The sequence below is a fragment of the Drosophila willistoni genome (genome assembly GCF_018902025.1).
Source record: "Drosophila willistoni isolate 14030-0811.24 chromosome 2L unlocalized genomic scaffold, UCI_dwil_1.1 Seg196, whole genome shotgun sequence".
In the NCBI taxonomy this organism is placed as follows: Eukaryota; Metazoa; Arthropoda; class Insecta; order Diptera; family Drosophilidae; genus Drosophila; species Drosophila willistoni.
Genome location: NW_025814048.1, coordinates 5162079 through 5185307, shown reverse-complemented (window position 1 = coordinate 5185307; position 23229 = coordinate 5162079). Strand labels below are relative to the sequence as shown.

Sequence of the window (23229 nt, the reverse complement as noted above, 5' to 3'; positions counted from 1 at the left end):
GTAGTGATATTAAGCTCTACAGATAGGTATTAAGCAAATAGAATGCTATAAAAACTATTATTTATAGCATTCTATTCTACTATTAGTGTGAAGAATGCATTATCTAGATTAATTTGGATTTAAGCCCGGCCCAGAAAATTAAAATTTAGACTATCCTAATAATGGAAATTGAAATAGTTTGTTAAGAATGTAATGTTAACATTCTACTTTATAAAAAACCAAACTAAATAATTAGCTCTTTTATTTAAAAAGAAATTTCGATGCCAAAAAACTAATTTTCATACTTAATTGTCTGTCATATTGTCAAACATTAAATTTTCAAAATCCGCTATGCTAAATGCAGGATATTTGATCTAGTTTCATAATGATTTTATTTTCTTCAATATCATTTTCACAAAAATTTAAGAGGATACGTCTCAAGGATAATTTCATATTTAAAAATTTAATATATATTTAAATTCTTTTCAGATAAATAAACGCCAAATTTTAAACAGTTCTTCTCGAAAAAATAGTCAAATAGTAATGTTTTTAAATTTTTATTTTTAATACGGAATTGTTTCTTCATTGTTGTATATCATTATTCTAAAAAATTATTATTAATTTTATTTCGACTATTATTAATGATAATTTCTAATATTATTCGTAATTTTTAAAGTAACAAATAAGTATTTTTTGACTATTTTAATGAAAAATCATAAATAATTTTACGTTCTCAACATAAATCCAAATGAAAAGTAATTATTATTCAATTTAATTTATAACTTGGTCCATGTTGAAATTTCTATATTTTATTTTAAAAACTCTAGATTAAAAATCATTTGATTTCTATATTATGAGAGATCATATCTTATATTTCTACCTCTGCTGTAAGCAGAGTTGTCAACCACTTGAAATTTTTAAAATTGTTTAAATATTAAGCTAAAAACTAAAAGACAGCAAACTCGAATAAAAATCTTTGGAGCATTTTCATTTTAACGGCATCCCCTTCTTACTTACCCCGTTTCAATTTGAATTTCTCAACGATCTGGCAACCTAAATACCGGCACTATAGCTTCCCTTCTAGCGTATATTTGATTTTATAAATAATTTCACGCGAGCCCGAGCTGTCTTGTCTGTTTTTTCTTTGCTCCCTCTCATTTAGTTACGTGCGGTGATTGTAGTCGGCGAGCACACCGCTCACCGCTCGATCTGCTGGGGAAAAAAAGAGGAAAATAAAACATATTCAACATTACTAGGAAATCATATTTCTGAAAAAAGTTTAAAAAAAAAAAACAACAACAAAAAAAGGAATAACTAAAAAATATTTGAATAAAAATGTCGGGCGATGTGCAGCCGCGTAAGCGTAAGGATAAACGCCGAAAACGCGGTAAGTTTGAAAAATGTCGAGCGAGTTTCAAAAACGTCGTTCAAAACGATGATGTTTTAAGGAGAAAAAATACATAGTTCTGCAAGTTGCCGAATAGTTCGGGGGCAGTTCATTTCTTTTATTAGCATAATATTATTGTCGAGTGCCTTTAAAAATAACTTTGCCCTATTATATAAAATTATACATACATCCACCGTGGTTTTTGTCGTTTGCCTTCTATTTTGAATGCGTGTGCCGCTAGGCAAATACGAGATATATGTACATACATACATATTTACATATAGCCAGATAAAAAATCTTTTTATGATTTCTGGCCTGCTCGGAGCTGTGTGTTCGAAATAATTCGTTGAACAACGTTGTCGTCGATGGCAAATCAAAGAGGAAACTTTTTTGTGTAATGGTTTCTTAAGTGCAAATGGATTTGATGTGCCATCTCGTTGGATATGAGTTAAGGTTCCATATTATCTTATCTTATGTATCCTCTTATCTGCTATAAGGTATTATTTGTATGATCTATCTTGTGAGAAAGACAAATCAAAAACACAATGGGCTAATGGAAAATGTGTTTTTTTTTTGTTCTTCTTCTATTTACTCGATCTTTATGGTCTAGCACCATAGACTCTGAGTGATATTTTTCTTTTTTGGACACGCAAAAACAACAACGACATTTTGACCAAAAATATACATACATGGTATATGGTAGTACACATTTCGGTAGTACTTGGCCATATGCCGAGGAGCATGACTTGCAGATTTGTTCATTCTCTTTGTTTGTTATTTGGCACATATTTGGCATAAACACACATAAAAATGGCCAAAAGAGAGGAATCGTAAAACATATATTCTTCTTATCATAATGTAACTACTTAATTTTCTGTATGTAGATGATCGCAAATCCGATGGCGATGTGAATGTTCTAAGGCAATCAAGTTTTCAAGGTAGCATATGGAAACCCCCACCCGCCAGCCCCTTACAGATTTAAGACCAATTAAATTGCAATTGAAATTTTTTTAATTTCCTTAACTGATTTCATGTCACACAAAAACACTTGGAACAAACACACTGGCTAACTAAATCTAAATGTTCCTCCTTCCCTCTTAAAAACCTCTCCATACGAACCACCCACCGCCCACACATGATGCTTGGCATTGTGTGTCTTGTTTTGAAGGTGCCATATTAATTAAGCGTTTTGATGCTAATCACATGGTGTGTGTGTGTGTGTGTGTGTGTGTCTGTGTCTATGCATTTCATTTTCAGATGACGACGAATCTTCTCATGGCGTTCATATAACAAAGATGGGAAATGAGGATGTACATTTGCACGTGCATAGCGAACACGGCACTGGAGGTCATTGGTGTGCCAAGATCATATTCTTCTCTCTGATGGCGATTCTGTTGGGTCTGGTTGGTCTGATCATATTGGAGAATCGTGGTCACGAGGATTGTAAGTTGACCATCTGCAAAAACGAATTCAATGGGATAATAAGTTCAACAATTTCTTTACAGTGGACACTCCCTTGTCAGAGTCTCGTTTTTCCAATTATTTTGATGGCTGGGTTGATGAGCATAGAGTGGAGCATGATGCACATGAGCCTGGAGGTCATGCCATAGATGAGCATGACGATCACGATGAGCACGATGAGGCAGATGAGCATGATGAAGAAGGTAAAAGAAATAGTTAACATTCCAAAGACTTTTGTTTAATTTTTCAAATAATTTCTTTCAGATGAGGAACATGCAGAAGAAGATGAGGAAGAAGAAGAAGAAGAGGAAGAGGAAGAAGAGGAGCAGGAGGAAGAGGCTGATGAGGATGAAGATCATGCTGGAGAAAATATAACTGCTGAAGATGATGAAGAAGCCGACGAAGAAGAAGAAATCACAGCAGAAGCCACCACAGAAGCCACTGCAGAAGCTGATGAGGAAGATGAAGAGGAACAGGATGAAGATGAGGGAGCTCAAGAGGAAATTGATGAATCCATAGAACCTCCAAAATCTCAATCAAGAGTTCAGAGTCAACCTGATTTAGAGGATGAATTTGAAGAGGTAATATTGTACATAAAATAAGAAAAATTAATTTGTTAAATTTTAAAACTGTTGCTTTTAGGAACGAGAGGATAATGATGACGATGATCAATTGGAAGAGGTAAGCAAGAAATTGGATTTTCTTAAAAGACAGTTTAATTAATTGGATTTTTCAATTGTAGGATCAGGAGGAAAATGACGAAGATGTGGACGAACAAGCGACAGAGGTAAGAAACTAGAAGGGATCACCACCTGATTTTACTCCCCAAAAGTATCTAAATCACTTCTCTGAATCTATCCTTGCTCCAAGCAATTAATGACTTTGATTAATGTTTATTATATTTCCTACAGGAACTTCAGGATAATGACGATGATGACAATGATCAAGTTGAAGAGGTAAAAGAGAAAACACTTTAATATTAAATACAATGTCTAATTAGATGCCAATGAATTTTCAGGATAAGCAATCAGACGCCGTCAACGATGATGAAGACAATGACGATGAAGATCAATTTGAAGAAGTAAGAAAGTTAATTTTTAAAAAACATTATCAAAATACTAATTATACATCTTCAGGAGCATGATAAGAAAACTGAAAATGATGATGATGATGATGAGGATCAATTAGAAGAGGTAAGTAACAAATTTATTAAAACTTATAGCCTTATTGAAATTTTATTTCTACTTTAAAGGATGGTGATGATGACGATGATGATTTTGATTCTCTAGATCAATTCATTGAAAATGATGAAGAAGAATTGCAAAGACAGGAGAAGGAGAGAGAACCTAAGGCCAGTCAGGCTAAAGACAACGATGACAATGATAACGATGAAAAGCAGACAGAAGAAGAGCCCACATCGTGGCTAGCATCAGGTAAGCTCTTAACAATATTCCGAACCTCGAACAAAATGAACGGTTAATGGTTTTTAGGGCTCAAATTTAAACTAATAAAGAACAAATATATACCTACATATGTATAAATATAAACAAAATTGTACAAGAAAGTGCAAAATTCGAAAAACGTCTAAAACAAAACAATCACAATCAATCAATTTTCCAGTTGCTGTTAAATTTGGTGTTGGCATTGCCCTAGCCTTAGTTTCTCGATTTGTATTACTCAGGAAAAATCCGAATACAAGTGAGTTTTTTGAATCTCTCAAACAAAAAAAAAAAAAGAATTATAAGCACGCCAAATTGTTGTTGTTCTTATTTTCTTGTACATACATTAAATGCTAATAATGCAACTCGTTTAATCTCTGCTTGGTATCTCAATGTTGTGATCTGATCCAATACATATATCTATATATCTACTATATCTTATTTTCAATACGAACTAACCAGAACTAATTTCCAAATAAAGCTGATTTTGCACTTTCTTCATTATAATTTTTATGTTACTCTTTGTGAAACGCCGACAAACAAAAAAAAAAAAAATGAAATGATATGATTTGAGCTTATTTATATTTTATGTTTCCTTTTCTTTTTGTAGTCACAGCTTTGTTTAAAAAATATATATACGGCCTATGTATGTATGTATGGCTTTTGTTTCCAAAAAAAAATCTCTATATATATATTTATATACGATCAAAAATTTTAATATAATAATCTTCGCATATGAATATGTAAAAATATATAGCGGAGGATGAGGAGCTCTCACCGGAGATCAGTATGCGACGACGATTGACCATAGCCACAGCCGAGGATCAAATACCAGATGATGTGGAAGAATTACCCCCACTTGATGACGATGATATTGGTTGGAATATATATTTAGATTGAAATATGCCCTAACTTCGGTACAATCGAAGTTCAGTTAGAAGCATTTTAATTATGTATCATTGAAATGTTTTTAAATGTTGGCATTTAGTTTATAAAGTATATCCAACTATTGCGTTATTAAAAATCAAAATATTTCCATCCAAGAATACTCCGAAGAGGAAATCGAAATCGAAGAAGAAATCGAAGTGGAGGTCAGTGATTTGGATGAGCCTGAACCGGAGAGCGAATCGAATGTAGCCATGTCGGCTAGTTATATGCCAGAAACATTTGAGCAACTGAGTGCCATGTATCGAGGAGGTAAATCTAAGGAAACGAAAACGCTGGAAAAGAAAAATGTACCAGAAGAACCTAAACAAGTTCCGGTACCAAAACCAGTACCAGTACCAGAAAAAGTAACCGAACCCGAACCCGAAACCGAACCCGAGGCCACACCATCCTCCAATATCTATGTGGAATATGAAGATTACGAAAATTATTTAAATGACGATGACGATGACATCAATGATGATGATGATGACGGTGAAGATATGGATGAAAGTGATGAGATATCAGATGAAGTTTCGGATGTTGATGATGCTGATTTAATGAGTAGATTGGAAGCCAAATATGGTAGATTACCAGCCAAGGAGTATGAAAGCGATCCAGATTCCGATGATCCCAGCTGGACACGTAATTACTAAATGTACAAATCATGCAAAACGTCTACCCCTCATCACCATATTATACTCGTATTATACTTAGAATATAAAATTGTATTCGTATATCTCTACATATAAATCCATGACACACTCAAACAAACAAAAACAAACACACACACATTGTAAGTGTTGGTCCTAGGATATAAGAAAAGCAATTTCATATATCTATCTCTAACTAACAATATTTTCTAAATGGGAGCCTTCTAAATACCTTTAACCGTTCCAAAAAAAATACTCCAAATTTTATCAAATTTTAATCTAATAATATTTATTTACATTAGAAATAAAACCCAAAGAGCCTAAAACGGAGACTAAACCGAAATTAGAAACCGATGATCTATTTGAGGAAGAGCTACGTAAGGCAAATGCCGAAATGATACGAGAGGTAAGAGTCCATTTTAATTTTCAAATCACTTTATGAATATACAAACTACGTTCTCATTTCCTATTTAGCTCAACAATCACTAGAAATACATCAAAATATCATACAGACAATTTTATTTCATAGCTTTTACTCTAATGCTTATTTAAAATATTTTATTGCTAAAACAAAACATTTTTGTTATGGGGTTCTCTTCACAAAAAAAACAGAAAGAGGTGAAAAAATGGTTTAATCAGGCTCACCCACCCTGAGGTAAACCCAAACTACTACTAAATCCCATAATAACCATGTTTATTGAGTGTTTTTTTTTTTTTTTGTATCTTTTCCTTTGATCCCATAAATATTAATTGCTTTTATTTTATATTTCTTTGACTAATTTCAATTGCATGTTTTGAAAATGTTAACAAAAACAAAAAAAAAAATCTGTTTGTTAAATGACTGCGAACCAGAATCATGATCAAGCCTTGCTCGCCCTTAACACCATCACACAAAAATATCCACACGAGCCGGCTGGACATTTGCTCCGTGCCCAACATTTGGATCACTTGGCCGAATTGAGACATAGCAATCAATTGCTTGGCGAGGCCATAGACTCCTATAAACGTTATTTGGCCTTTGCTGAACTAATCACAAACGATTGGGAATACCGTGAAGCCGGTAAACGTTGCATTGAACGTTTGAGATTTATGGGTGAGTCTAACGTAAATGATTAGGCAAGAAACATTTGATATATCTTGTAACTTTCCTTAGGCCAGCAATATCAGACTGTCGTTATAAATGAGCAACTTATAGAGCGTTTTCCCACGGATCCTAAGCTGAGAAATGAACTATCTTTGACGCATCTTTGGGATAATAAGTGGGTGTGTGATCTATCCTTGATAAACTTGAATTGTTTAACTAATCCTTTTGGCCTTTTTAGCTTAAGACAATTGAAAAAGGTGGCAAAGGATACCTTGGCTCTCTGGCCCAACAATGCGGTGGCCCAATTGCATTTTGGTTTGGCCCTCAAGCAACTGGATAACAATTATGTCCAAGCTTTGCCGTACTTACAATATGCCATCAATTCTCAAGAAGAGGGCACTCAAGAGGCCTTTTTTTATCAGTCTCTCGGTGAGACTTTACAGCGTTTGGGTAAAAATTCAGAGGCACGAGAAGTCTACAAAAGAGGAGCTTTTAACAATTTCTTCATCAGTCCATGGCAAAGGTCTTTTTACAACGAGCCTCATCTGCGAGCACAACCTTTTTGGCAGCCCTCCGAGACTGGTTACGAGTCGGAGTTAAAAAAAATTCAAGAGAATTGGATGGGCATACGTGATGAAGCATTGGCTCTTATCGGACAGCAGGGAAACTTTGCAGATGAGACGGAACAGCTGCGTGACACAGGAAATTGGCAGCAATTTGAATTATTTGCTCAGGGAAAACGTTTGCATAGAAATTGCCAGAGAGCTCCCATGACTTGCAGACTCTTGGATGAATTTGAGTCCTCAAGTCGTTGCCGTCGTGGACAGGTGAAATTTAGTGCCCTGCAAGGACAAACACATATCTGGCCCCATTGTGGACCCACCAATTGTCGCCTGAGGGCTCATCTCACACTCAAGTCACCTGAACCACATCTAACCAGCCTGAGAGTGGGCGAGGAGATAAGGTAAGGTTAAAAATTAATAAATAACCAACGATTTTCGTTAACATTTTGTTTTAATCCTATTACAGAACCTGGCAGGAAGGTGAAATATTTATTTTCGATGACAGTTTTGAGCACGAAGTCTGGCATAATGGTACTCAGTTGCGTTTGGTTCTCATCTTTGACATCTGGCATCCAGATCTAACTGTCCAGCAGCTTCAAAGACTTACGGCAATTTGATGGAAATCGGCCACAATTAATTAAGGATGTGATGTAACTTCTGGTTCTTGGTTCCTCATAGTTTGTTATTTTTTTTTTTAGCATAATTTAAAGCAATAGCTAGAAAATTGTATCTTATCTCTTACTTGATAAGTTTCTTTAACAAATAAGCAAACGATGCGTGTCTTTTAGTATTAGAAGAAAATGTAGTTCTCATCTTAATGTTTAAGTCTCTGGTGGCAGCTTTTCTTCTTGCAGAAGCAGCAGCTCTTTTTTAGAATTTGGTAAAACAAAACTTGAAAACAACTTACAATTTACATATTTTTACTTAAAGGGAGCATCACATTGGGTTTATGAGTTTCGATGAATTGATTCGTTGAAATAATAATGTAATCTTGGTTTAGATACTTAGTCACACAAAGAGAAAAGACTTTCTCATAAAAAAATCATAATAAAGGCAACGACTTTGTCTTCAAATGTTATTAATTATTATTCCTCGGCTAATTATAACTCACTTGACATTTCTTCTTATTACCAAACTTGGTAATATTGGCAATACAAACAAAAAACTTAGAAAATTTTCCACCCAAAATTTGATCTTTCATACAGATTGATACAAAGCTGGCACTGATTCATAATAAACTAATTCTTTCCGAGTTAAAATGGACCCAAAGCTTTTTTTTTGCATAAAGTCTAATTTGTTTGATTTAGCGTTGAAAATTTCTATATTTGATAAACTTTACGAATAGTGTAAAAGTTTCGTTAAAGCATTAATCACTTATTAGTAAACATTTATACACGGAGTCTACTTTAGCTCCACAGAACAAACCGCTGACAAAACAGATGATTTTAAAATAAGATTAAAAACTGTAGATTATATCAGTATTTTTAATTGATGCAGAGGCGTGACTTTGAGTGGAAGTAAAACCCAGAAAAATGTATTAATCGATTCCAAATTTATAACAAAAATCCACTTAATAATATTTAAAACGAAAAACAAAAAATTTTATTCAGTATCTCCTCCTTAGCTCGAAATTTCGAGAAAAAACTTAAAAACGAGCAAGTGCAAAAATGAGTATCCAAAGGCCTTTGGCTCTAATCACGCTATCAATGCGCCTGGGCATACTCTCCACCAATTTTCTATCAATCCGTGCGACATTCCGCTTGGACTCGACTCCAAAGCTCGTCCATTGTCCTTGGCGGATTATCGTAACGCGACAGTTGCTTTATTAGCAGAGCCCATGAATTTCGATCGGATTTAGATCTGGGCTTTGGGCCACTGCAACTTCAGAAAATTTGAATTTTCGGGCCAATTCTTTATAATTTTGGCCGTGTTGTTTTTCGTTTTATAAATTATTAATGGATTTTTGTTAAAAATTTGGAATCGATTAATGCATTTTTCTGGGTCTGGCAACCACTTAAAGTCACAGTATCGAAACATGTATCCGCATGTGCTCGCCACTGTATATGTAGGTATACTATGAACCTGTAACATTTAAATTTAGTTTTCTTTTGATGAATTCTACGACTTTATACCGAAAATTGTGCATGTGTGTGTGTGTGTGTCTAATTGCTAGCAATTACTGACAGAAAAAATTCAGTTTGGAATTTTAGAATGAACCTGTAATGAGATATTCTGACTATATTTGGTAATAAGTAAAGTATTTATTACATCGAAGTTTATAATAAAAAAAGCATACACCCATTGACTTATATTGGTTATTATATGAGTTTTGGTAGGTACCAATCAGGTGATTTGCTTAAATTTTATAGAAATGATAAAAACATTACAAATATCTAACGTGCAAGGCTTTTCGACAGATCGTTGCTATATCATGATATTGTATAAAAGTTCATCCCGATAGATATTATACTACTGGGGCGATCCACTAATAAATACGGATCATGATTACCTAAATAGGTAAATCATAAATATGATAATCTAGAATATTATACTGAATGGGGTTGGCAACGTCTTCTTTTCTGCGTTACAAACATCTGATCTATTTTGCAATACCCTTTTCTAGGGGGAAAAAGACTAAATTTGATTAACGAATTTATAACGTTACAATATTGTAACAAGTACATTAACTTGGTTTGTTAATTTTGTGACGAATGACAAATTTCTGGCTTAAATAACAGCATATCATCTTAGGGATAAAAGGCGATAGCCATTCACCAGCAAACATAGTTGCATTTACGCCGTCGAGCCCAATACTTAAAGTTATCCCACCTGATTTCGGCCAAAAATTTTGATTATTTTCTCAAGTCATGTTTGAGACACATTTGACCGTACTTTTCCACTGTCTCATCTTGGCGTTTATTTCAGCGGCTAGGAAAGAGAAATACATTGTGTGCCCGCCAAAAGTCGGTTGCATTAGGGGCACTACAATGAGTGGCTATCAAAAAGGACCATTTGAAGCATTCATGGGCATACCCTATGCCGAGCCACCTGTAGGGGCACTAAGATTTCGTGTCAGTATTAGGAAAATGGCTGAAAATTGCATTAACCGAAATGGCAGTTTCTGATTGTAGTTTTGTCTCCCATTTTAGAACCCGATCATAAAGGCAAGATGGTTTAACACCTATGACGCTACTCAGTTCAAACCGGATTGTATCCAAAAAAATCGTCTCGTACCTCATCCAACAATATTCGGAGATGAGGATTGTCTTTATTTAAACATCTACAGACCAAAGGTGAGCCCAAATGTCATTCAAATAGTCAACGGGCATTAAATGTGCCCCCATTTTATAGGTTCGTTTGCGTCGCTTACCCGTAATGATCTATATACATGGAGGAGGTTTCTTCAGTGGGTCAGCTGGTCCTTTAATTACTGGACCAGAGTATATTATGGACACAGAGTCTGTAATCTTGGTCACAATGTCTTATCGTTTGGGAGCTTTGGGTATGATAATTAACTAACCCTTTTTATGCCCTTGCAAAAAGAAAGAAGCGTCTCTGATCAAATAAAGTATATATATTCTTGATCAGCACGACGAGCCGAGTTCATAAAGCCATGTCCGTCCGTCTTAATCAGCGCAAACTCCTTCTAGACCGTATTCTCTGTAGTTCTCTACAGAGTTGAAATATCGGACGTAGGCTTGTATATAGTGCACAGTATTACTGAAATTCAAATGACACAGTCACGCACAGTGACTTAATAACTTCGTTGTTTTCTAAGCCATTGTCATAAATAATATTTGTTAATTTCGATCTATATCAAATAGCTTCAATAGAAGCGATCGGTCAAAAAACACTTTTATGATTTGAACAAAATCAGATAACCCTGTTCTTTCGGGATCTTTTGATTTTTTCACGTCGACGGCGTAGATTAGGAAAGTAACAAAAAAACTTGCAAGGGTATACAAACTTCGGCGCGATCCAAGCTAGCCCCGGCCTCTGTTTTTTTTAACTCTAACTCCTCCACTTTCCTTCTTAGGTTTTATGTCCACTGGAGATTACAATATGCCTGGTAATTTTGGACTCAAAGATCAGAATTTGGTATTTAAATGGGTTCGCCGTAATATAGAGTCTTTCGATGGCGATAACAAAAAGGTTACCATCTTTGGCCAGAGTGCTGGGGCCGTTGCCACCCACATGCATTTAATAAATCCCTACTCTAAGAATCTCTTTCATCGAGTGATTAGCATGAGTGGAACGGCCAACGCTCCTTTTGCCATTACCAAAAATCCTCTGGAACAAGCTCGCGAAACAGCGAAACTGTGTGTTATTCAAAATGCAGACACTTTAAGTACGGCCAAGCTTGCTGAGGCTCTAAGAAATGTTAATATAGTAACGCTAATCAATGCCGGTGATGGCCTTAAACATTGGGATGTAGATCCCTCATCCGTTTATCGACCGGTGGTAGAACCTCCATCAATAGACGCGATTATACCAGCTGATCCAGAAAAGATGATGAAAAGCATATACTTTCAGAAACGACCCTGGCTTCTAGGAACCGTTCCCCAGGAAGGAGCTGTGCGTGCCATCAACATTATAGAAAATCCCATACTACGTCAAAAGTTCAATGAGCGATTTCAATATTTATACCAGGAGTTATTGGAATGGCCCAATCGGTTTACTCCAAGGCAAGCAAAGGATAAAACCGAAATAATCGTAGATGAATACCTTGACGATTATTTTCGTATTAAGAATCGAACTGAGGCGGGGTTTTTGAACGTAAGTGTAAACAGACTTACATATATATGGTTTCATTCGAGTATCCTTTTTTATTAGTCAATCACCGACAGAGCTTTTAAGCATCCTCTCTATGAGGCCATTTATGAATATTGGAAAATTCCAGGAGGCAAATTTCCTCATTTCATGTACAGCTTTAACTATAAAGGACCCTTTAGTTATGCCACGTTTTTTACTAGAGCAAATGTAACTGGAAAATATGGAGTTGTTCATTGTGATGATTTGATATATTTGTTCCGTAGTCCTATTATATTTCCCGATTTTGATAAGACTTCCGTAGAGGCAAAAGTTATTGAAAAATTTGTGAAATATCTTGTAAATTTTGCAACATTTGGGTAAGTTTTTATAATGTTGGAAATTAGTATTTTACCTCATGCCTTTTATACTTTCAGTTATACAGTCGATGTTCCACCGATCGGCTTTTGTGGCACAGACGTTTTAGATTCAAGACCCCATGGCATTTGTGATTACCATGAATTTGTGAACAATGACAGTATTCCTGAGGGATTTGAAGTGGTAGTAAAGTCCGATTTTCCAACCGCAAATGTTAAATTATGGCAAGAGTTATTAGACTAAATGTGAGACTGTCAATGCACAACAAATGCAATAAATTGTACTATTATTTTTTAAACACGAAAATTTAACAAATGCTAGACCTTGAAAATATTGCAACAAAATTTAATTTTATGTCATATTTAAAAGTGAAAAGGTAAATTAAATTAAACTAGAAAACTAAAACTAAAGTATCCAAAAAGTAGTGGTTGTTATAGAAGAAATTGTGGAACCAATCCATAGGGTAATATTGGCAGAAGTTTATATGCAAAGGTAAATGCCAGGGTTAGAGCTGACCTGTCAATAAATTGAAACAACCCAGTAAGCTAGGACTTATCAGTTACTTAATCAACACCATTCGACATACAGTTTCAATTTATTGACAGGTGCGTCAGATGTAATCCTGGTTACAAGATGACGATTGGAATATAGCATTTCAAGATGTTGAAGTGTTCCTTGCCTAAGCAACATATTTTTGGATAAATGTTACTAAAGAATGATACCTGTCATCAGACAAGGTCCTTTATAAGATGGGGATCGTGCTTAGAGAGCTTAGGAAATAAATCAGATTTGAACTTGCCAGTCAGTGTAGCAAAGTAAAGTAACAAGTTAACCGTTTATCAAGCGAAACAGAAATAGAAAGTATTTCGTATGCGAATTTTGAATCTTGCATGAATTTGGGCTGAAAAACACGAATATGGAGGCGGTTTTTGAAAACAAAATTACCTGTAGGCTGTAGGTGAAAAAAATAAAGAAGTCTGTAAACGGTCTTAATGGTCTTGAAAAAACAGGTCAGTCGAACAGTGGACGACCAACGGCTCGAAGGTTTAGACATTCCTAAAAAGGGAAAAGACTTTCCTTTAACAACATCCTACTAAATGCAATGACTTTGTTTTAAAATTTGATTTATTATTATTTCTCTAATTTATACACGGAGTCTACTTTAGCTACACAAAAACAAACCGCTGACAAAACAGATGACTTTTAAATTAGATTAAAAGATATATATCAATATTTTTTATAGATGCGGTTTTGAATTTTCGAAACCACGAGAATATTCTTGGGAAAACTCCAACTTTTACACATACAAATATTAAAGGGGCAGAGACCTAAGAGTGAGCAATACAGTAGCTTAAATAGGGATGGGATTAATAATTGAGATATCCTGACTTTACTTTCTAATGAAAATTTTTAATTAGTATTTATTATATACATGGAATGCCATTCCATAAAATCAATTTGTTCCACTTACTTGAAAAGTATCTACATTTCATTTCAGTATATCATTTCCTTTTTTAGATTCGCTTTATATAACAACTAGGAAGCAAAACACTCAAGGTTCACAATAAAAATGAAGTAAATCGTCTCGACGACTTTAGTATACCATGCACCGGTCAAACAAATATATTTTAAATTTATAATAAATTCATTTATGTATTTATTCTGCTCACAGGATATGTTGCTGTATAATAAGATCAAATTTAAGTGTGCCATAAACTAGAAAATTACATGAAATAATAGAGTTTTTCATATTACGGGGGCGGGAGGGGGCCTGCCAAAATCTTTATATATACAATATCTGCAATAATCTTGATCATTTTGCATACTACACGAGTCTATATACCAAATTTGGTGGCTTTAGCTTTCATAGTCTCCAAGATCTGCGTGTTCATACAGACGGACATGCCTAGATAGACTCGAAAGGTGATGCTGATCAGGAATATATATATACTTTATGGGGCTTCAATACATTTGGTACATTTTGGCGACTTCAATATACCAATTCACATTATTTGGTAGGTGACTTGGTTAAAACTTATTAACAACTATCTAAAAATGTATGAAACAAAAAAATTTTTTTTTTCTATAGCATGGTTTATTAAAGAATTCCAAACGAAAAACTCTTCGAACATGTTCATCATAAACACCATATCCACCATAATCCACCAGTACAAACGGACATGGATAATGCAAAATATTATACTGGATCGTCTTCTTTTGAGCGTTACAATCATCTGATCTATTTCGGTATACCCTTTTTTAGGGGAAAAACAGTTTAAACTTGACTAACATTTTATAACATTACATAATCTTGTAATAAGTACCTTAATTTGGCTTGTTAATATTGTATAATTTTGTGACGAATGAAATTTTCTGGCTTAGAGCATAGCTTCCTAGGGATAAAAAGCGATAGCGCTTCACCAGCAATCATAGTTGCGGTTACGCCGTCGAGCCCAATACTCGAAGTTGTCCCACCTTGTGTCGTACAAAATTTGGATTGTGTTTTCAAGTCATGTTTACGGCACATTTGATTGTACTTTACCTTTGTCTCTACTTTGCATTTATTTCTGCGGCTGGCAATGAGAGCTTAATTGTGTGTCCGCCAAAAGTCGGTTGCCTTAGGGGAACTACAATGAATGGCTATCAAAAGGGACCATTTGAGGCATTCATGGGCATACCCTATGCCGAGCCACCTCTAGGAGCACTAAGATTTCAGGTGAGTATTGTGATAATGGTTGACGAACCGAAATGAGAGGATCGAATAGAAATTAAATTTTGATCCAAGAATGTGCCATTTGCTGTTTCTGACGGTAGTGCTAATCTTTTTGGCTTCCATTCTAGAGCCCAAAAATAAAGGCAAGATGGTTTAACACCTATGACGCTACTAAGTTCAAATCGGATTGCATCCAAAAAAATTATCTCTCACCTAATCCAATGCTATTCGGAAACGAGAATTGTCTCTATTTAAACATATACAGACCAAAGGTGAGCCGAAAAGTCGTCCAAAATGACAGCAGATGTTAAATAAGCCCCCACTTTACAGGTTCGTTTGGGTCTTTTACCCGTAATGATTTATATACAAGGCTGGGGTTTCTTTAGCGGGTCAGCTAATCCTAAAGTTATTGGACCAGAATACATTATGGACACACAATCGGTAATTTTGGTCACAATGTCTTATCGATTGGGAGCTTTGGGTATGATAATAATTAACCCTTTTTATTTTTAAATTGAAGTCTACAACATTCCTTTTTAGGTTTTATGTCCACTGGAGATTACAATATGCCTGGTAATTTTGGACTCAAAGACCAGAGTTTGGTATTTAAATGGGTTCGCCATAATATAGAGTCTTTCGATGGCGATAACAAAAAGGTTACCATCTTTGGCCATGATGCTGGGGCCGTTGCCACCCATATGCATTTAATAAATCCGTATTCTAAGAATCTCTTTCATAGAGTGATTAGCATGAGTGGAACGGCCAACGTTCCTTTTGCCATTACCAAAGATCCTCTGGCACAAGCTCGCAAAACTGCAAACTTGTGCGAGATCCCAAATGCAGACACTTTAAGTACGGCCAAGCTAACTGAGGCTTTGAGAAATGTCAACGCAAAAACATTAATCGACGCCGGTGGACAACTCCCATCCATTTATCGACCGGTGGTAGAACCTCCATCAATAGACGCGATCATACCAGCGGCTCCAGAAATTTTGATGAAAAGTATATACTTTCAGAAACGACCTTGGCTACTAGGAACCGTCCCCCAAGAAGGAGCTGCTTATGCTATTAAAATTATAGAAAATCTAAAATTGCGTAAACAGTTCAATCTCCGATTTGAATTGTTATTGGAAGAGTTATTGGAGTGGCCCAGTCGGTTTACTCCAAGGCAAGCTCATGAAAAAACCGAAATAGTTATATCTCAATACTTTGACGGGATTTCTCTTATAAAAAACCAAACTGAGGCGGGGTTTTTGAACGTAAGTGTAAACAGACTTTCATATATATGGTTTCATTCGAGTATCCTTTTTTATTAGTCAATCACTGACAGAGCTTATAAGCATCCTCTCTATGAGGCCATTTATGAATATTGGAAAATTCCAGGAGGCAAATTTCCTCATTTCATGTACAGCTTTAACTATAAAGGACCCTTTAGTTATGCCTCGCGTTTTACTAGAGCAAATGTGACTGGAAAATATGGAGTTGTTCATGGTGATGATTTGATATATTTGTTCCGTAGTCGTTATTTATTTCCCGATTTTCATAAGAGATCCGTAGAGGCTAAGGTTATAGAAAAATTTGTGAAATATATCGTAAATTTTGCAACACTTGGGTAAGTTTTTGTAATGTTGGAAATGAAAATTAGTATTTTACCTAATGCCTTTTATGCTTTCAGTTATACAGTCGATGTTCCACCGATCGGCTTTTGTGGCACAGACGTTTTAGATTCAAGGCCCCATGGCATTTGTGATTACCATGAATTTGTGAACAATAACCACCTTCGTGAAGGATTCGAAGTGGTAGTAAAATCCGATTTTCCAACAGAGAAAGTAAAACTATGGCAAGAGTTGTTAGACTAGACTACAGGAAAGTTATTAGGCTGTCGATGCACAAACATTACATCAAGCTTAATAAATTGTTTCAAGAATGCCATGAGCTAATATTTTTTTTAAACACGGAAGCTCATTAACAAAATCTCGATTTCATGCAGAATTTGTAATTTCATGTCGTAACAAAAAGCAATAAATTAATTACTTGCTATTTAAGCCTAAGTAATGCTAGTTATGGAAAAGATTGTGGAACCAATCCATAGGGTGATATTGGCAGAAGTTTGCAACCCCAGTAACAGAACTGAGAATGAGCAATAACTTAAATAGCTTGCTGTGTATAAGTCATTTGGAAAAACTGTTTACTGGGTAAAAGAAGTTCTCTCTTGCTCGTTGTTAGCTGAAGAAAAAATGTCACACTTAAATAAGTTGCCGTTAGTTTGTTGAGTCCTAAAACTGAATATTTCTTAAGAACAGGATTGTTTTGACAGCTTTTTGAGACTAGGTACAAATCAGAGCCAAAACGTATTCAAGGAAATTGGTTACACATGCATACGTGATGAAAGTGATTAGCTTCTATCAGTCAACAGGGAAACTTTGCATATAATGCGGACCAGGGAAATTTACCGCAATTTGAATGATTTTGCTTAGGAAAAACTTTTGCATGTACATAGATTGCCAGAGAGGCCTTTTTATACCCTTGCAGCAGGTATAATAAAATTGGTCAGATGTTTGTAACGCACAGAAGGAAACGTTTCCGACCCCATAAAGTATATATATTCGTGATCAGCATGAAAAGATGAGTCGATATAGCCATGTCCGCCTATCTGTCCGTCCGTCGGTGCATTTCACTTAGCCATCTTAAGAGCCATTGGGATGAAACTTGGAAATTAAGCTACTTATAACTCGGGTAAGATAAAGTATGAAAATCATCAGGATAGGAACACTATATCATATAGCTCTAAAAGAAACATAGGTGAAGAAATTGGAGTATCCCCAGAAAATTTACCAAAATTAAAGTATTCGATATAAAACATCAGATCCCAAAATTTGAATCTGATCGGATAAATAGAACATAAGTTACAGTCAATATAAATCGGGTCTGCTTTAAGCGGCAGCGCTGCTTGCTGCCTACTACGTCACCATCAAATCAATAGAGCAGATGCATACACACACAGACGCAACGCTATATGAACTGTATGTGTATGCGTGCCGTGCTTTGCTTAGGAAATGATGAAAGAAAAATAAAAATTGTAGTAAAAAGATTAATAACACAGGCCGACATTTTCGAGGTCATGAAAAAGTGTTCTAAGTTAAATAGGTCTTTTATAGTAATTTGGGGGTGCTGATCACGGCCCTGTACTTAGTTTTTGTCCATCACGTCAGGATTTTGAAAAAAATGCGTTGGAATTATTCAAAATGGCCTCATTTTCAATATTTTCTAGTATAATATAAGCAAGTTATTATACTCAAAACGTTATTATTTTAGCCTATTAATATATTAGGTATAATTTAAACGCAATTTACACAAAATCAAAGAGGCGTTTCTTTTTTATCATGCATATTATCATACACTTTGGATATGGTTGGAATTCAAAGAATTTGCAACTTGTTAATTTTAAAGAATTATTGTAATTTTATGCATCTAACAAATTGTTTATAAGTAATGTTGGCAGACAACAGCTATTTTTCTTAAACAAGAAATTCTACAATTCGTTAAAAATGTAGAAAAACAATTTTCAACTTTATATAGTATACTTTTGGGTGCCTATTTTCCAACACTAGATCCCCTAATTTCACAAAATCTGGACGTGATGAACAAAAACTGAGTATGCAGTCAGAATCAGCGTACCCGAATTAGTTAAAAACACTTCGCAGGTTAACGTCACCAAAAATCATGTCGGCCTGTGTAATTTGAAGGTTTTGTTTGTGTATTGATGAATTGAGTTGCAGGAAAAGAATTTTCAAAATGTAAAAATATTATTGCCAAGGACTGTAAGGGTATATAAACTTCGGCATAACCGAAGTTAGCTTCTTTTGTATTTACTTTTGATTGCAATTTGTACTGAAACTGGCAGGAAGTTAAAATATTAATTTTCGATGAAAGTTTCGAGCAAGAAGTCTTGAACTTCTAACTCTCCAGATCTCCCATTAGATGAAAATGTAGTTCTGTGTCTGTGGTGAATTCAGAATTTAGTAAAACGAAACATAAAAACTACTTATAATTTAGCTTATTGGGTTTCAGAGTTTCAAGATTTAGATATTCCCACTTTGTCTTAAAATTATTGTTTTTCCTCAGCTAATTATGATTGTCCTGATATTTTGCTAAATTACAAAGTTTGGTGATATTGGCAATAAAAATAAAAAGCCTAGAAAGTTTGCTAAACAAAATTTTATCTTTCAAACAGATTTATACAAAGTTGGCACTGATGCATAATAACCTATTAACTAATTCTTTCTGCGCCCAAATGGAGCCAAACCATTTTTTTTATGCATACAGTCTAATTTATGTGTATAAGTAAGGGAAGTCAGCAATTAGGTAACTGTATTAGTAGGGATGGGATGGGATTAATAATTGGGATATACTGACTATACTTCCTAATGAAAACTTAAAAACATAAAACTTACTTATCAAATACAATGGAATGCGTTTCCATAACACTAATTTGTTCCACTTACTTTAAAAGTATCTACCATTTCCACATTTAGACTCGCTTTATACAACAACTAGGAAGCAAAATACACAAGGTACAACATACAACCATCGACTCATCTTGGCTACTTCATGAGTTTTGGTACTCTTGGTTAACCCTTATTAAGAACTATCTAAGAATTTAAGAAACAAAAATGTTTTTTTGTTGTTCATTACCTGAAAGACTTTTTGACAGATCGTTCCCAAAGCATGATATAATAAAGAAGACCAACCGACCGAAAACAGCTAAAAAGCCAAAGTTAATCCTAGAAGCTATTAAATTACGGAGGAACGATCCACCCATAAAAACGGACATGGGTAATCATGATAATCTAAAATATTATACTGTATGGAGTCGCCAAACGTCTTTTTTTCTGCGTTATAAACATCTTATCTCTTTTACCATACCCTGTGCTAGGGAGAAAAAAGTTTTGAGTTAACGGATTTACAAACTTGCGTAATCATGTAATTATTACATTGATTTGGTTTGTAGATATTGTATAATTTTGTGACGAATGGGAAATTTACTGGCTTAATTAACACAAACACCATGACATCTTAGGGATAAAAGGCGATAGCGCTTCACCAGCAAGCATAGTTGCGGTTACGCCTTCGAGCCCAATACCCGCCTGGTTTCGGCCAAAATTTGGTTTGTTTTTCCACAGTCATGTCTAAGGCACATTGGACCGTACTTTACCTCTGTCTCTACTTGGCATTTATTTCTGCGGCTGAGGATGAGGACTTAATTGTGTGTCCGCCAAAAGTCGGTTGCCTAAGGGGCACAACAATGAATGGCTATCAAAAGGGACCATTTGAGGCATTCATGGGCATACCCTATGCCGAGCCACCTGTAGGGACACTAAGATTTCAGGTGAGTAGTGTGATAATGGATGAAGAACCAAAATGAAAGCATCGAATAGAAATTAAATTTTGATCCAAGAATATGCCCCTAGCAGTTTCTGATTGTACTTTCAATCTTTTTGGCGTCCATTTTAGAGTCCCAAAATAAAGGCAAGATGGTTTAACACCTATGATGCTACTAAGTTTAAATCGGATTGCATCCAAAAAAATTATCTCGTACCTAATTCAAAAGTAATCGGAAGCGAGAATTGTCTTTATTTAAACATATACAGACCAAAGGTTAGCTTAAAAGTCATCCAAAATGTCAGCAGACGTTTAATATGTCCGCATATTTTAGGTTCGTTTGGGTCGCTTGCCCGTAATGATCTACATACATGGAGGAGGTTTCTTTAGCGGGTCAGCTAATCCTAAAGATACTGGACCAGAATATATTATGGACACACAATCGGTAATTTTGGTCACAATGTCTTATCGATTGGGAGCTTTGGGTATGATAATTAACTAACCATTTTTTTTTTTAAATCTAACTCCTCCACTTTCATTTTTAGGTTTTTTGTCCACTGGAGATTCCAATATGCCTGGTAATTTTGGACTCAAAGATCAAAATTTGGTATTTCTATGGGTTCGCCACAATATAAATTCTTTCGATGGCGATAACAAAAAGATTACCATCTTTGGCCACAGTACTGGAGCCGCTGCCACCCACATGCATTTAATAAATCCGTATTCCAAGAATCTCTTTCATAGAGTGATTAGCATGAGTGGAACGGCCAACGCTCCTTTTGCCATTACCAAAAATCCTCTGGAACAAGCTCGCGAAACTGCGAAACTGTGTGCAATCCCAAACGCAGACACTTTAAGTACGGACGAGCTTACTGAGGCTTTGAGAAATGTTAACGCAAAAACATTAATCAACGCCGGTGGACATCCCCTAACCCTTTATCGACCGGTGGTAGAACCTCCATCAATAGACGCGATCATACCAGCTGATCCAGAAATTTTGATGAAAAGCGTATACTTTCAGAAACGACCCTGGCTTCTGGGAACCGTTCCCCAAGAAGGAGCTGTACGTGCGATCAACATTATAGAAAACCCAAAATTGCGTGAAAAGTTCAATCTCCGATTTAAATTTTATTTGGATAAGTTATTGGAGTGGCCCAATCGGATTACTCGAAGGCAAGCAAGGGACAAAACCGAAATAGTCATATCTCAATACTTTGACGGGATTTATCTCATAAAAAACCAAACTGAGGCAGGGTTTTTAGACGTAAGTGTAAACAGACTTATAGCATACACATATATGCTTTTATACCAGTGTCCTTCTTTATTAGACAATCACTGACAGAGTTTTTAAGCATCCTCTCTATGAAGCCATCTATGAATATTGGAAAATTCCAGGAGGCAAGTTTCCTCATTACATGTACAGCTTTAACTATAAAGGACCCTTTAGTTATGCCTCGCGTTTTAGTACAGCAAATGTGACTGGAAAATATGGAGTTGTTCATGGTGACGATTTGATATATTTGTTCCGTAGTCGACATTTATTTCCCGATTTTCACAAGAGTTCCGTAGAGGCTAAGGTTATAGAAAAATTTGTGAAATATATCGTAAATTTTGCAACATTTGGGTAAGTTTTTGTAATGTTGGAAATGCAAATTAGTATTTTACCTAATGCCTTTTATGCTTTCAGTTATACAGTCGATGTTCCACCGATCGGCTTCTGTGGCACAGACGTTTTAGATTCAAGACCTCATGGTATTTGTGATTACCATGAATTTGTGAACAATGACGATATTCATGAAGGATTCGAAGTGGTAGTAAAATCCGATTTTCCAACAGAGAAAGTTAAATTATGGCAAAAGTTGTTAGACTAGACTACGAGAGAGTTGTTCCAAGAATGCCATGAGCAAATATTTTTTATTAAACACGGAAGCTCATTAACAAAATCACGATTTCATGCAAAATTTGTAATTTCATGTCATAACAAAAAGCAATAAATTAATTACTTGCTATTTAAGCCTTTTAAAAGTAATGTTAGTTATAGAAGAGATTGTGTAACCAATCCTTAGGGTGATATTGGCAGAAGTTTGCGACCACAGGAGTGAGAGTGAGCAATACAGTAACTTGAATAGCTTGCTGGGTAGAACTCATTCTGAACAACTGTTTACTGAGTAAAGAGAAGTTCTCTCTTGCTCGTCACCCATTGCCCTTATAACTGAAGCTTTCTCGAAAACAGGATTGTTTTTCAGATTATGTATTTTTGTTATAAAGCGGATCAAGATAATTGAAACTGGCAGGAAGTTAAAATATTCATTTTCGATGAAAGTTTCGAGCAAGAAGTCTTGAACTTTGGTACCAGATCTCCTATTAGAAGAAAATGTAGTTCTAATCTTAAGTCTGTGCTGAATTTAGAATTTAGTAAAACGAAACATGAACTAATAAGTAATTCTTTCTGCGCCGTAATGGGCTTACCGCCTTTATTTTTGTCATAAAGTTATCGCGTTGAAAATTTCTATATAT

The 23229-nt window shown here is 35.2% G+C and overlaps 3 protein-coding genes across 10 annotated transcripts; all 3 read left to right on the top strand.

Annotated features, from left to right (window-relative positions):
• Nucleotides 1-1138: 1138 nt before the first annotated feature.
• Nucleotides 1139-8396, top strand: LOC6640106 (aspartyl/asparaginyl beta-hydroxylase). Of its 8 annotated transcripts, none has more exons than XM_023182058.2 (19): nucleotides 1140-1366; nucleotides 2251-2304; nucleotides 2624-2809; nucleotides 2872-3030; nucleotides 3092-3408; nucleotides 3470-3508; nucleotides 3570-3614; nucleotides 3739-3783; nucleotides 3846-3908; nucleotides 3964-4020; nucleotides 4080-4260; nucleotides 4448-4525; nucleotides 5024-5143; nucleotides 5311-5835; nucleotides 6146-6249; nucleotides 6696-6936; nucleotides 6997-7102; nucleotides 7166-7377; nucleotides 7439-7603. In XM_023182058.2, the coding sequence occupies exons 1-19, from the start codon at nucleotides 1315-1317 to the stop codon at nucleotides 7525-7527; spliced, it is 2673 nt and encodes an 890-aa protein (XP_023037826.1). In that variant the 5' UTR covers nucleotides 1140-1314; the 3' UTR covers nucleotides 7528-7603. The 8 variants fall into 8 exon arrangements, with proteins under 8 accessions (XP_023037829.1, XP_023037830.1, XP_023037826.1 ...); XM_023182056.2 differs by adding an exon at nucleotides 7957-8396 and having other exon boundaries at nucleotides 1144-1366; nucleotides 7166-7891; XM_023182060.2 differs by lacking the exon at nucleotides 7439-7603 and having other exon boundaries at nucleotides 1141-1366; nucleotides 6997-7106; nucleotides 7166-7332.
• A 1902-nt stretch (nucleotides 8397-10298) lies between these two features.
• On the top strand, nucleotides 10299-17381 carry LOC6640209. The gene is made up of 12 exons (XM_047009962.1): nucleotides 10299-10561; nucleotides 10640-10783; nucleotides 10842-10992; nucleotides 11527-12266; nucleotides 12324-12619; nucleotides 12677-12853; nucleotides 15051-15333; nucleotides 15459-15602; nucleotides 15661-15811; nucleotides 15871-16589; nucleotides 16647-16942; nucleotides 17006-17381. The coding sequence occupies exons 1-12, from the start codon at nucleotides 10358-10360 to the stop codon at nucleotides 17187-17189; spliced, it is 3489 nt and encodes a 1162-aa protein (XP_046865918.1). The 5' UTR covers nucleotides 10299-10357; the 3' UTR covers nucleotides 17190-17381.
• A 3056-nt stretch (nucleotides 17382-20437) lies between these two features.
• LOC6640210 (juvenile hormone esterase) lies at nucleotides 20438-22726 on the top strand. The gene is made up of 6 exons (XM_002063317.4): nucleotides 20438-20719; nucleotides 20845-20988; nucleotides 21047-21197; nucleotides 21258-21976; nucleotides 22041-22336; nucleotides 22400-22726. Exons 1-6 carry the CDS (start codon nucleotides 20516-20518, stop codon nucleotides 22581-22583), a joined length of 1698 nt encoding a protein of 565 aa, XP_002063353.2. The 5' UTR covers nucleotides 20438-20515; the 3' UTR covers nucleotides 22584-22726.
• Nucleotides 22727-23229: the final 503 nt, after the last annotated feature.

Coding starts and splice junctions, on each gene's coding strand:
- LOC6640106 (XM_023182056.2), top strand. CDS start 1,315: ATGTCGGGCGATGTGCAGCCGCGTAAGCGTAAGGATAAACGCCGAAAA. Junction 3,031..3,091: donor AGATGAGCATGATGAAGAAG/GTAAAAGAAATA, acceptor AATTTCTTTCAG/ATGAGGAACATGCAGAAGAA. Junction 6,250..6,695: donor ATGCCGAAATGATACGAGAG/GTAAGAGTCCAT, acceptor ACTGCGAACCAG/AATCATGATCAAGCCTTGCT.
- LOC6640209 (XM_047009962.1), top strand. CDS start 10,358: ATGTTTGAGACACATTTGACCGTACTTTTCCACTGTCTCATCTTGGCG. Junction 15,603..15,660: donor TAAACATATACAGACCAAAG/GTGAGCCGAAAA, acceptor CCCACTTTACAG/GTTCGTTTGGGTCTTTTACC. Junction 16,943..17,005: donor GTAAATTTTGCAACACTTGG/GTAAGTTTTTGT, acceptor TTATGCTTTCAG/TTATACAGTCGATGTTCCAC.
- LOC6640210 (XM_002063317.4), top strand. CDS start 20,516: ATGTCTAAGGCACATTGGACCGTACTTTACCTCTGTCTCTACTTGGCA. Junction 21,198..21,257: donor TTATCGATTGGGAGCTTTGG/GTATGATAATTA, acceptor TTTCATTTTTAG/GTTTTTTGTCCACTGGAGAT. Junction 21,977..22,040: donor CTGAGGCAGGGTTTTTAGAC/GTAAGTGTAAAC, acceptor CTTCTTTATTAG/ACAATCACTGACAGAGTTTT.